The 14967-nt window shown below is 33.5% G+C and overlaps 1 protein-coding gene across 4 annotated transcripts in view; it reads left to right on the top strand.

Annotated features, from left to right (window-relative positions):
* LOC118204342 (nucleoporin p58/p45-like) overlaps positions 1–14967 on the top strand; it is a 62283-nt gene that overhangs the window by 18011 nt on the left and 29305 nt on the right. For all 4 annotated transcript variants that reach the window (XM_085825952.1, XM_085825951.1, XM_085825954.1 and 1 more), the window contains exons 2-4: positions 1264–1307; positions 9612–9809; positions 14114–14254. In XM_085825952.1, the coding sequence (XP_085682078.1) occupies positions 1264–1307; positions 9612–9809; positions 14114–14254 (383 nt within the window). The remainder of the gene's footprint in view (positions 1–1263; positions 1308–9611; positions 9810–14113; positions 14255–14967) is intronic.

Below are 14967 nucleotides of genomic sequence, written 5' to 3'. Positions count from 1 at the left end.
ATATTCAAATTTTTAGATAAGTATCCAATGTTCGGAAGTACATATATCTGCAAGCGTTAAAGTTTTCATTTTAGTATAAATAAAATATTTTTTTAATTAACATAAACTGGCTTTTCATTTATCAACCTTCTTGGCCCCCGAAATGTTTGTTGAAGAAAATATGGCTTGCGGGCTGTGATAAGTTGGACAGCGCTGCCTTAGGTCATAACATTGAACTATCTGGTAAAATTCTATGTAATTGTATGCCAGTATTGGGAGAAACAATCAATCTTATAAGAAATGGCTGCAACTTGTTTTGAAAATGAGGCGTAAAAGGTTACCAGAAAGGATATTTCGTTTGGCATTGGTTGTACCATTTATGGCGACTTTATCGCTTCTGCCGGTAAAATGGAAAAGTACCATAATAATCTTAACAAATGTTTTTTAGATAATTTGGTACAAGATAATGTGCATTAGATTTTTGTAATCATTATGACTGATGTATCTAAGGTCCAGGAAGGCTATGATTTTTTGGTTTCATTCGAAGCAAATTTAAAGTTTCTTCTCTTCGAAAGTTGAAATGCTACTGTACTTGAGCTGTGTTTGTATATGTATGCAAAATCTATCCAGCAGCAACATCCATATTCAACACATTGTTGAATAAATTCCAGTATAATGTTTTACTTTGAAACTGATGCTGATAGGTCAATCTAGTAAACCTACACCTTTTATTCCTTCATTATATAGCTTTTATACAGCTATATTATACAGCTTTATGATATATAATGAAGAACACGATGTGGCTGAGGAATACCATTTTTATTGATGAAGGATTAATCTATTATAAGGTAAATGGCAAAAGGTCATATTAAATATTAGCAGTTATGTACAATATGTGTGTACATTTTCTTTTATTTGCTTTTCTTTTCAACATAACAAAATGGGATGAACTCTATGTTTTTCCCTTTTGGATGCTGAGGTTAATACCAAGCAGAGAAAGGGTATATAAAAGGACTTCACATTTTAATGTTTATCCCCATATTAATTCAATGAATAGAGTTCTAAATACCATAAATTATTAATAATTAATATATATAATCTTTCATTTTATTAAAAAATAAGTAACCTGTAATGTCCATTATCTGCAATAAAGTTTATGCTTTCAAAATCATGTAGTTAAAAAAAAAAAATTAAGAGTCTTTTTAAGCATTTTTTCATATTTTTGAATGAGTAGCAAAATTATGGTTCCGAATATGTATTAATATAAATTATTTTTTCTTTCAGTACTGCCACTGCTACCCAACCTACAATTGGCACAAATCCATTAGGTAATGTGTAATCATAAATTTTCATTATTACTCTACATTAAACAATAAAATCTTGCACTATCTAAATATTTGACCAATTTAAAATCACCATCGTTATTTAGGAACTACTCTTATGTACACCCTCGGTTGAAGACAAATTTATCGCCAAATGTTTTTGCCGTGAAACTCCACGGCGCCATACTACTATCTAAATTTTTTGTCTGCATTTCGAACTTTAAGCCTAAAATGACTGCAAAAACGCGGTTTTTGTGTATGCAAAAACCACATTTTTAATACACTATTTACACCAAAAATCCAAAACAAAAACTTTAGATAGCAGAAACGTAAAGTTGCTAACTAAAAATATTTGACAAAAATCCATGTTCACAGCAATCTGTTTTAACTTAAAAATACATCAGAGAATTGCACAATCTGTGCAATAAAGGAATCTAGGAATTACACACACTTCGCTATATAAGGTATTTCTCCCTCCTTCGTGGTGTGTTGCACACTGGGCCAGTATTCCAGAGGTCCGCGGTTCGATTCTTGGTGAAGGCATTGTTAATTTTTCATCTCTCTGGCTTTTCCAATTAACCTGTCTCTACAGTGGCGCCCGAACTGAAAAGGGTGTTGGGTGATGATTCTCCTCACCCAGGATTTGGCGATTGGATCCCCTAAAAACCCCAGTAACCCTTTAAAAAAAGGGGAGTATATAAGGTATTTCTCCCGCCTTCTTAGCATGTCTTTGTGATGTGGTTGTCTATATGCTAAGCTTCTGTTCCAGAGATCTGCGGCTCGATTCATGGTGAAGGCATTGTTAATTTTTCATCTTTTCACTTTTCCAATTAACCTAATGTCTCTACAGCTAAAATAAGCTAACACAACAGCAATAAATTTCAAACAGTACCATGTAAACAGCATTCTGTTTTAACATTAAAAAAAAAAAAAAAAAAAAAAAAAAAAACCAGCAAATTGCACGGTCTAGGCATCGCATACAGCCTCAGCGTTGTACACAAATCAACAAAATAAACTAAAATAAATTATAAACAATTCATAAAACAACAATAGCGACATAAAAAACAGTGAGCATAACATTCTACAAAATAAGAACAACACTAACATAAAATGCATTTACCTTTGTGCAAACTTCTTCAAACAGCAGAAATATCAGTTTCAAACATCAGCAAAAGAACAATTCAAAACAAAAAAACAAATGCTTTCATCAAATATTCTACAAATTTTCAATTTATTCCACTCAACAGTTCGTACAATTTCTACAGATTTGTTGAAAGGATCTTCTCCCGTTTCAGAACAGTAATAGAAAAACATATTATTATGAAATGTTGAGAAGCGGTACGATAGCTTCCCTGCAAAGCAGTTTCATGGTTACCATAAAATGGGAAGGGAAGGCAGGGTTGCCACATTTGGTGGGAAATCGCCCGTTTGGCGATATGCCATGGACAGATGGAGAACCTTCTGGAACAGAACCAGTTTAGCCCAGAATGTTCTCCAACACAAGCCAAAAGCTATATAAACCCTGCTGGTACATGGAGAGTCTGCGAGTTAGTCCATGCAAACGAGTTGATAGTCAGTCAGCGAATTGGTCGTCGAGTGCACCGAAAAAGTCTCTTAGTACATCATTGAGAGAGTGTGTTGAGCTCTGAGAACAACTGAATTGAGGAGTCTGAAGGTGTACTCTTGTGTATCGTTGAGTGCATTGCGAGTTGTAGCGTGGAGAGTCTCGAGAGTTCCGAGAACGACCAAGCAGAGTCAGGAGCTGTACTCTGGTGCTTTGCAGTGAAGCTGTCTTCACCGCTATAGCCTCTTAGTGTGAAGGCTATGTTGCTGATCATCTCAGCGTATTTATTATAGCTCTTCGACGACTGTGTAAACAAGTTATTGGAGCTGCTTTGAATAACATTGGCCAATAAAGTGTATTTCTATACTTCATCAAGTGCTGTTCTCGTTATTCTATCCAAATCTGCACAAACCCCTTACGAACGTAAAGAAGAAGAAAAACGTAACAATGTAAACCGCCAAATAAAACTCAAAATCGCATTTCCAATTATAAGTAGGCTACGAAGCTTTAACATGCCACCATGTACTCTGTGTCGTATTAATATATGACAGCCAGACTTGTTATCCACAAAATTGATACTATGATTCACAAATAAATGTTCAAAACCTTCTTTTCCTAAATCCTTGTAGGATTTCCAGCCATCCAAAAAATAGTTGCACCAGTCTCAATCCACTCTTTAATACACTGCATCCGAGTTTCCAGCCAACCAGTAAACCAACCAACCAAGCAGCAAATAAAACCACTACAGCCAATCAAGTTTCAACATCAAAAGGGTTGCCATACAAACAACATCGTGCCGAAAACCATGGCAGAACACACATTCGCACCAAAAACCAGTGCCGAACACATTTTGCATCTTGGGAGCATATATAAGAGTTGTACCATTATTTATTATGCAGGAGGCTCAAAAGGAGTTTTTATGTAAATATTGACCCTAGATGTGAGCAGCAAATATTTGTAAAGCAATATAAAGTGCCCACTGTTCAAATAATGAAATCTGAGATATTTGGACAGCACTTATAACTGTTTTGAATAATTTTCTTAAAATTTCTTATTTTAACTTCAATATTTTAGCTAGGTATGAGATGTACAATTCAAGTTTCGACAAAAACTGTGACTTCTAGACAACATTGCATCACTAGATGAATTGATTTTGATTGAACAGACGCTACAAACATCTGATTCTTCATATGCTGTGTCCAACCATGACTTGCTACATTTAACATCCATAATCTCTGTTCGTAGGTAAACTTCTCATTCATGAATTGGTATTACAAGTTGCAAACATAATATGCATTATTCGTGTTAAGTTAAAAGCTATAAACAAAGAAAATAATTTCATTTGAACCGTTGTGTGTCAAAACTTATTTCGATAAAAATATATTTCAGGCTACCCCTTGCTGATATTTTAGTGCCATTCCGGTTCATGTCCAACACCCTTTCCGGTAAAATGGCATCCAAAGCATAATGCAATAAAACTTAATTAAAATAAAAAATATATAATCTCAATAAACTGCATTTTAAATCAAACAAGGATTTAACATAAGAATAGAAATACATGTTATGTAATCTATGCAATACAAAAAGGAAGTATCAATTTACCTTATTTAAAAATTTCTGTTTCTTCAGTATGTGAGACACACAGAATTCCTTAACAGCATCCAAAAATAATTTAAAATTATCTAAACTAGAATCTGCATACTGCAGCCACCACATAAATTCACAGAAGTAAAAATGAAAAATATTCTTCGTACTGCCGACTGTCGATGGCATTTCTTTCGAAAATCCCTTTTTATTACAGTCCCTATACCTTTCATAGCGTTGATATAAGCCCCGCTTTCCAAATTCTGAAATCTCGCTGCGTAATTCATCGCAAGGTGAATGAAGCCATTTAAATTTTCATTTACACACCAGTCAATCAATGTTTTCTTTCCCAGTCATTCTGAAGTGTACAGAAACAACAGATTAATCTTATCACATAGAGCCATTTCATGGTGTAGAGCATAAAATAGGCAATGTACACTGCTCGACATTGAAAATGCAACACCAAGAAGGAGTGGTCAGAAATTAATGCAAATTTTAGAGTAGACGCATGTCACTGAGTTATGCGAATGATGTGAAATGTGCAGCTCTCCAATGCACGTGAAGTAAAATATAAGGGAAGAAACACGCAGAATGAGCAATATTCATGTTGTTATTTCTGCCAGACGAATTATGGAAGAAAGTTGGTTTTTTTGTCCCGGAGGATACGTGTAATAGGAGAGAATGCCAGGCCGCCATCAACGAAGGCACTTCCAGCAGATAGACGATTTTACGAGAGGTATGGCGATCGGACTGAGAAGGCCGGGTTGGTCCTTACGTCAAATTGCAGCTGATACCCACGTGGATGCGAGCATGGTGCATCGGCTATGGCGAACATGGTTGGAACAAGGAAATGTGGGAAGAAGGAGGGGTGCAGGTGCAGCCAGAGTGACGTCAGCACGCATGGATCGACGCATCCGCCGACAAGCTGTGGCGGTCCCGCAAGTCACTTGTATCGCGATTCTACAGCATGCAAGATACCCTGGATGTTCCTGTGTCGACCAGAACCATTTCCCGTCGATTGGTTGAATGTGGTTTGCACTCGCAGCATCCGTTAAGAAGATTGCCATTGACCCCACAGCATAAACATTGTGTTCTCAGATGAGTCACGCTTCTGTTTATCTAGTGACAGTCGACGTAGAGACAGATCTAATCTGGCAGTAACTGTGGAACACCCGACCACACGACAACGTGGCATAATGGTTTGGGGCACTATTGCCTACGATTCCAGGTCACTTCTAGTTCATATTCAGGGCACTATGATGGCCCAATGATACTTGGATAATGTATTGCGGCCAATTGCAATCCCCTACCTTCAGGGGCTGCCTAATGCAATTTTTCAGCAGGATAACGCCCGACCACACAGTGCTCACATCTGCCAACATGCTGTGCAAGGTATACAAATGCTTCTCTGGCCACCGTATTCTCCTTACCTGTCACCAATCGAACATATGTGGGATGTGATTGGACGCCATTTGCAGGCTCTGCCCCTGCCTCGTTCAGAAGACGAACTGTGGCAAATGGTTGAAAGGGAATGGAGAGCCATCCCTCAGGACATCATCAGCACTCTTATTGACTCTATGCCTAAACGTGTTTCTTCGTGCATCGCTGTCTGCGGTGGTCCTACATCCTACTGAGCCGACACCGTTCTTGCTCTGTATTCTGACTATCATTTTGAAATAAAGGTCACTTATTGCTGCTTGCTGTCTCTGTCTTTTTTTCAAATTTCATCACTTTCTGACTACTCCTTCTTGGTGTTGCATTTTCAATGTCGAGCAGTGTATTTCCTAACCAACATCCAACACATAAATAAGTCCTTACAAATATTTTCCCATCAGTCAAATTCACCACAATCACTTCATAATAGGGTTTCCATAACATTCAAGTACTCAGGTTACCATAAATGAGACAACTTGGTGATAATCCAAGGAAGTACCCTAAAATATAGACTAACCCTTATTTCAGTTGTGCAATAACAGCAACAGTTTGCAGTTTTGTTGCTTGGCTAGCAATATTTCTTCATAAATGATTTTGCAATAACAAAACAAATTGTACAATCCATATAAATTAACTCTATTTTGATATAATTATATATTTAAATTTATTATTATATATTAATTTTTATTATTATTTTAACCCCCTACATTGAACTCCCACATTTTTGAAATATGCCATCCTACTAAAACACATAGATGTTTTTAGGTTTTCTTATCAAAATTAACAAACACAGGGAAAAAAAAATAGACATGAAGCAAAATTAAAACTGTCTAATTTTGTATACTATGCAATTTAATTACATGAACAGCATCAGACGAGAATCAAATACTTAGCTGCACACCAAACAGTAAATTCTGTCTTCAGCAGTCTCCTTTCTGTACTGCTGAATATAATAGCAGTGTTCAACCTTCTTGAGTAACCGTGTTTATTTTTTATTTTACATGGATAAATTCAACTCCTAGAACCAGTTAATTGGTTGTGTTGTCACATAAATTAACTCGTGTTTTCTTAAGTTATTTTCTGAAGTTAATTTTCATGCAAACTATTAACAAATTGATCAATAATATATAGTCCTTCATTGCTAACAATTTTTTGTCAGTGTTCTACTAAATTGTCAGTACCTGAACAACAAAATTCACTGAATGTTGATTTAAAGGATGTATTAAACCGTGTTTTTAGATACGGTCTGTTACTGAATAAAATGCTTTGTTGACTGTCGGAGAACAATTGATTAAAATGAAACTATGTAGATACTAGAGCAGACAATAGGACTCAGTAGAACTTTCCAGTAAATTTCGAGTATCAGAGAATTTTTAACATGAGAGAATGTTGTATTGAAGAAGCATACTGTGTCATCAGTCGTATCGTTCATGTAGATTGCCATGTTGAATCAATGCACTTGCTGAAAGTAAAGCTGTGCAAGGAGTATATTATTATCATCCAAATATTTCTTAGAGGACTGCACCTTCGCAATCCCACAAAATACACATGATTTTCCTGCATGAATGTAACTCTGCTTTGGCTTGAAATGTCAACTTTTGAGTACTTGATCTTTTTTTCTCCACTTTGTACGACACAAAGATACCATGTAGAGATATTAGGTATTTTTTTGTAGCAGGAAAGATGAAAAATTAGCAATGCCTTCACCGGGAATCAAACCACGGACCTCTCAATCACGCTCTGAGCATGCAGACTACACCACGAAGGCTGGTTAAGAAGGCGGGAGAAATACCTTATAACCATTTTCATCATCCAGTGGTAATGCAATAAATAAATCTTTGTTTTTGTCCACAAGTATCATAGTATTGAGTGAGTAAACTGGTAAAGGTTTTGGAGCATTTGTGGTTCTCTTTTGTTTTCTTCTTTTGTATATGCAGTGAATTTTCTGAACCAGATTATTAGTTAAAAGATTAGTGATGGATTATCATGAGAATAACCATTCTAACAAGCCTTTTTTACAGTTAGCCCAGGATATTCGTGTTTAAATTTGTTAACACGATCCTCACTGAACTTAGTAAGTCTTCTAAAAATTGGAAAATGATCAAATTACTTTTCCTTAACCCTTTCAGACCCAGTTAATGAAGAATCACATTCAGCTAATTCATATGCAGGTGATTCTGCTTCATCCAAATTGACAACTAAAGATTCAAGTTCAGTGCGAGTCAATTTTCTCTTTCTTACGTTGAAAAATATCAGTGCATCAGATATATAACCCATTTAAAAATCCACTTTCACTACAAGTACACAATAGTTCAATATTAGTATTTTTACTTGTTGCAATATTTGTTTGCTTGCTTATTTCAGTCGAACAGTTAACACAATATTAAATTAACACATTGGTGTGCAAATTAAAAATTCATTTTCATTCCAAGAAAAGTGTTCTTGAAATGCCATTATATAAAATAAAAAGTTAAGGCCTATTTATCCAACTGAAATAAGAGGAGTAATGTGTAGGATATATATATCCCCTTGTACATGAAAGATCTAAACCTGAAAATCATTTCATTGAAGTCTTTTAATAACAGCACCATCTCCATACAGCTGTATGGGTAGAAGCTAACTCTGTAGTACTATAGGTAATTGAGGCTAGCTCACTGTTAAATTTCTACCCCAGTTTTGGAATTCCAAGAAAGAACACCCCAGGGAGTAGTCTGAGGGTCTTCCACTCCTCCTCCTCTAACACAACCTCTCGAGATGAGATATAGGCTGACTGTGTATTTAAGTGGCTCTTTGCCACACAGACACTATAAACTAACAAATCTTTTCCAGGATTCGAACTCCAGCCTTTTGGTAGTCATCATCATTAACCACTATCTCATATGGGCAGGATTCACTGTATGTTTTAACAAACATCTGGAGTAGCTTTGGCAGCTTTTAGCCATTATCTAAGCTTGCATTTTCATATTTCTAATGTCTAATTTATTTAGCCTTCACAAAGCAGTAGTTCTGAATGAAGTACAGGCTCCTAATTTATAATCAGGGCATAGGGTGGCTTATAAACTGTACTGTAATTAACTATACTGGTAAATTTTTTAGATCTTTATTCGCCTGAAGTCAGTTTCAGATTTCCAAACTTCTTGGAACTAGAAGTAAACATACACAATTTTGACCACAAAAACACAGCTCTTGTTCAACTGTAGAATAACTTTTCGCTGACAGTGCTACTGCTTCATATTTGTTTGGGCAAGGGTTGTTAGGAGAAAGAATACAGGATTAAGTTATCATCCAATCTTGGTAATCCTTTAGATTTCCTCATGGGATTTAAGATACTTTTTGCCTTGGTATTCGAAAACTGGCATCAAGTTGGATTAGTTCTTACAGTATAATGAAGGATGGTATTAAATTTAATAATGAAGGATGAATGCATATTTATAGTTGTTTTAATAAACATATTGAAATAATGGTGATGTGTTTGGATTGAGAGTAAAAATTCAAGCAAAGTAAAAACTGCAACTTGTGAATAAAAGATAATCATATTCCATGAGCTTCATTTTAATTATGTGTGTTTTTTTAATAGCTTAATAAAAAACTCATTTTATATGTTATCAGTTTTAAATGTGTAAAATCAGAATATAATTTCTGATCTTTATTGTTAGCTTTTTATATTATCTCTAGTTTATTACTTGTTGATATTTTGTTTATATCATTTATATTACTCTTTTTATTAGGGTCAACTGCTCCATTTGGTGGTGGTATTTTAGGAGGAACTGCTGCAACTACCACAACTACTAGTTTATTTGGAGCCACACAAACAGCTCCTTCTTTTTCATCTTCGTTGTTCCCCACTGCAACAACTACAAGTTCGGCTTTTCCAACTCTAGGTCAAACTTCTGTTAGTTCTGCAGCTCCTGGTGGATTTTCTTTTGGTAAGATATATTATTTCATATCTCCTGGTTTTTAATTTTTAGCCTTTACTAAAGAAAATATTTCACAACAGTATATCAGATGCATTGAATTAATGTAACTTAAATTGGAGAAATTCCAGTCCCCTCACCGCTATTGATTTTCAGCATAATTTTGTAATATAAATTTTAGGCAGTCATGTAGTATGCAATCTATGCATTTTAGTTATTTCTTAGATGGCACCACTAAAATGCCATTTTTAAATTTGAATGTTTGATAAAATGAAGGGGAAAAGGAATAATTAAGATAACAACCAATATTAGTGCCATCAACTAAAAAATAAATAATTAACTAAAAGATCATAGTACTAAATTATCACCAATTTCTAATTAATCTGAATTTTCCTAATCTACTATAAACGGGTGCAGATTTTTTTATTTAAGATTCAACCAGTGCTTAATACTTGTAATACTTGTTCTTAATTTTGTTTTACATCTTTAGTGTTTTATACTACATCCACATTAGAATGATTGATAAAACAAACAACATTCATCATAAAGTATGTCTTCATAAAGTAAGATGCAAATTTTTCATATCAGTGTTAGAATTTATTTACACAATTTGCTTATGAATGCAAGAAGATATTACAGAATTTTTTTAAATTTAAATAACGGGAACCTTGAACAGCTTACCTCCAAACGTGAAGTCGAGAATGTCAGTTGATGATGTGAAAGCGGTAATATATATATATCATCAGATACAATTCAAAGTGAAGTAATAGAATTCTTGAGGAGCAAGTAGGTGCGACATAATGCCCAAGCGTTAAATGCAGTTGAGGTTTAAATAAAAGGAAATACATTACATTTAATATTCATTTCATAAAATCTTAATTTAGAGTGTGAGACATAATCCGCAGGCAGTTTTAATTTTGTCTGCAAGAACAGCTTTCTAAAAACCAGTTTTCTAAACGTAAATACTGAAAAATTTAAATATCTGTAATTGGTACAAATCAATAAATGTTGCATTTCTTTGTTTATATGCAAAATAATATATGCAGTTATTTTTGATTTTATCTCCATTATATTTAAAAGTATTTTGATAAATAAACGTTTTTCTTCCTTATTCAAGATTTTCTGTATATAATAGAAGAGTGCAAATGTAATTAGTGAAAGAACAGAAAATTTCAAATACAGTGGCTGACATTAGTTTTCTGACACTTGTGTTTTTGAAATTTATTTGCTTGTTTGTTATTAGATCTCTTGTATTATTAGATCTTGTTACTCAAATGCTAAAATATAAACTTCAGATTTTTTCCTAAGCTATTATTTTTTCTCGATTTTGAGTCTTGCTTGTTGGGAAAAAAAATATTATCAAAATATTTCGTGTAATAAAATAGTTTGTTTAAAAAGTGTTAATCGGTATTTCACATAATAATTTGCACGCTCCAATTTTTATTGAAATATTTTGAGTGTTTCTTGTCATAATTATGCATTTTAAATGTAAATACATCCCAAGAATTATCATCTGCATATGGAAATTTTTACATGCAAAGCAAAATATAACAACAGTTCCATATCCGATTAAGGTCAGGTTCTGTTAGAAATTTAGTAATTCATATTTCTAGAGATGGTACAAGTATTTAAAATGTCCAAAAAATCATTGATATCGAGCATCAACTATCTTCAATGTAATAAAATGATGAGCATCTGTGGAATACTTGAAAATCGACTGAGGTCTGGACCCTTTTTAAGCTAACACCAAAGAATCACAAATTTATTCAATGAAAAATCAAACAAGACCACAAAAATAGTGTTGTAAAACATTTAGCAGATTTTCAGTAAAAGGTAAAAGTTTAAAATAAAGTTTCCTTCTTAATCAAGAATTTTCTTCTCGATGATCATCCACTGCATTCATATGCCCTAAATGACTCTTCTAAAATTTTCAAGGTTACCTTTTATTTTGCAGTAACATGTAACCTTGAAGCTTTCAGAAGAGTCATTTAGGGCACATGAATGCAGTGGATGATCACCGAGAAGGAAACAAGAAAAATATGGAGTTTGCAGAATCTAAATTAAGCAAAGTTTTATCACATTGGAACAAGGTTATACAGTCAAAAGTCGTTAATTCGGACACCCATAATCCGGAATGATCTATAATCCGGACCTCAAAGCTAAAATTTTAATAAAAGCTCCCAAAGGATCTAGAAAACGAAAGTATGTTTCGATGTCCATCAAACAAAAAGTGGAATTGCTACAAAAAATGGATAAAGGCATATCCTTTGTTTATCTAACCGTTCCGAAATCTGTTTATCAATTTCAAGCTGCTCTGCGTCGGGGGGGCGGGGACGTCGCGGCGCGCAATGAACTGGAAGTTCATCTGTCAGCACTATCGTTATCTTCAGGGCAGATGTTTTTATTTTATTCGGCTTATAATTCCTTACTAAATGTAGTATTTCATCACGATGTACTCCGTATTTGATATGATTTAAATCAAATTCCTCGTCATTATAAATATCACGAATACAAATCAAATAGTTTTCTGGTTGCAATTTTCTAATTTCGGCTATGCGTAATGTATAATAAAGTAATGTTAATAAAGTAAACAAATAAATATTAAGCTTCTTTTTTTTGTAAATTTTGATACCCTTTAGATCATAATTGCTCATTATTTTATAAATTACGGTTTCATATTTTTAATTTTATAATTTCTGTATGCCATCTTACCAGATTTAAACTGATGATCTATAATCCGGAAAAATCGATAATCCGGAATCGCCGAAGTCCCAACGAGTCTGGATTAAAGACTTTTGACTGTATCAGTCTAAACTTAATATATTTTGGTTCAATAGAGGAAATTCCAAATTAAGAACTGAATTTTTTTTTTTTTTAAAAAAACTGTTGGCTAAAGTTATGATGGTGGTAAAGACATAATGGTTTGAGGACCATTATGGTTGAGGATGTTTCACTGCCTTTGGAATACGGAATTAACTCTTTATCAAAAACAATATGGATTATTACAAATATGTTGTTACATATGGCTTTATTGGAAAGATCAATCCAAACATATAAAACAGCTCAAGTATCATACAAGAACGATGTAATAAAAAAAGAACAAATATTTAAAGTAAAAATCAGAATAAATGAACATAGGAATAAAAGTAAAAAGTTAAAAATTTAAACAAGGAACGTAAGAGATGTAGTCTTTACAAGAAGTTCATGAAAGTTCTGCCATTCCAATATAGTTTACTTATCTCACTATGTTTCTGGGATTCTTTATCTAGTTTTGGGCATATAAGAAGATGCTCTGCATTCATGATGCCCGAATTGCAAATTTGGCATATGCTAGATGGAAGGATGCAATTTTATTAAGATGTGCCATGCAGTCATGGCCTGTTTGCAGTCTGAAGTTTGCCACAGCCTCTTTACAGGGTTAACGAAAATACGAAATTAACTATTTATCAGAATTAATATGGATTATTACAAATATATAAATACTCATAATGAAAACCTGAAAGCATCTGCAAGAAAATTTGGAACAAAAGATACATTTAAGTTGTATTGTGATAATGATTCCAAAATACAATCCTAAATAATGGCTTGATTATTATACAGCTGTCCTGAAGTTATTATATCTTTGCCACATATGGAGATATATATACATACTTCTGACTCTATGGAATGAGTTAAAAGAATCAGGAAATAGGATACTTCTTTGAAAGCTGTACTAAAAGCAATTCTTATATAGGAATGGAACATTCTTACATGCAAAAATTAATTGAATCCATGCTTTGTCATTTTAGCTAAAAGATGTCAAATAAAATATTGAGTGTCCTGTTTTTTCCATGCTTTTATTAAATATAAACTGTTTATTCAAACCAAATACTTATGTGAACTGATTTTCGAAACTTTCATAAATCTTAAATTATTATTATTTACCAAAAACATTTTGATAAAATTTTTCAAAACAAGCAAGTTTTAAAATAGATGATGAATAGTATACACAATTTTTCTTTTCATTTCATATATGCAGAGAAAAATTAAAAATGCAAGTGTTCAAAAACAAATATGAGCCTCTGCATCTAATTAAACAGTAATATATTTTATGTCAGAATCATACTAGAAATAGTTTGGTAACTTGAGTTATGCATTATAAACTGAATTTAAGTCAGTTTAGAGTTCTTTTGAAATGACATCACTGCATGCTGTAATACCTTCAAGAAACTGCCGTTTTTTCATGTTATTCAGGATTATTAGCTAAGACAGTATGTAAAAGAAAGATTTACTTGCCTGATTCCAGTATTTGTAATAAATTATCTTCTGATTTTCAGGTGGTTTTGGAAATACAGCTACTAGCTCTTCATTGTCATTTGGACAATCGTTATCTTCTGTTTCAACAACACCTTCAACTCTTACTACTCCTTCAGTTGGCCTAGGAGGTGTTGATATTCAAACAGCTACAGGTTTAAATGGTAATGCAGTATTTGGTTAAATCTAAATTATAATGCAAATAATTTTCAAAAATTTGTACTTGTTGTTTTTGAGAGTGCAGTAGCTTACATAATCTGTTATTTAAAATCTTATATTACTAGATTTATTTTACAGATTCCTTGTACTACAAAGCAGGGCTGTGGAGTCGATAGGGAAAATGACAGACTCTGACTTCTGGAATTTTTAAGACTCCGACTCCAACTCCCTCATATGTATGTAAACATATACACGTGGGTTAAGGCTTTTTTTTTTTTTAATATAAAAGAAGTAATAGACGCTACAGGAAAAAAAAAAAAAGATGGCATAGGAAATTATTTACATTAATTAGCATTTATTATGAAATGGAAAAATGGGCATTAGTTATTTCTAAGAAACAGTATAGCTTCGGCAGGATCTTTGTTGGAGGGCCATAGATCCGATTTGATAAACTTCAGAGCTGAGAATCTTTCCACACTGACTTAAGTAGGAGGAAGAGTTATTACTCTTCAGGCTACTTCTTTTAACTTTTCATGATAGATTTTTGTAAGTTCTAAAAGATTTGTCGTGGAAGAGCATTTATTATGAAATGGAAAAATGGGCATTAGTTATTTCTAAGAAACAGTATAGCTTCGGCAAGATTTCCTTTGTTGGAGGGCCATAGATCCGATTGGATAAACTTCTGAGCTGAGAAGAGTCTTTCCACACTAACTTCAAT

This window comes from Stegodyphus dumicola, chromosome 10 (assembly GCF_044657685.1).
Source record: "Stegodyphus dumicola isolate Sdum_Otavi_A_Nest chromosome 10, ASM4465768v1".
NCBI classification, from domain to species: Eukaryota; Metazoa; Arthropoda; class Arachnida; order Araneae; family Eresidae; genus Stegodyphus; species Stegodyphus dumicola.
This window is presented reverse-complemented; position numbering and strand designations above follow the sequence as displayed.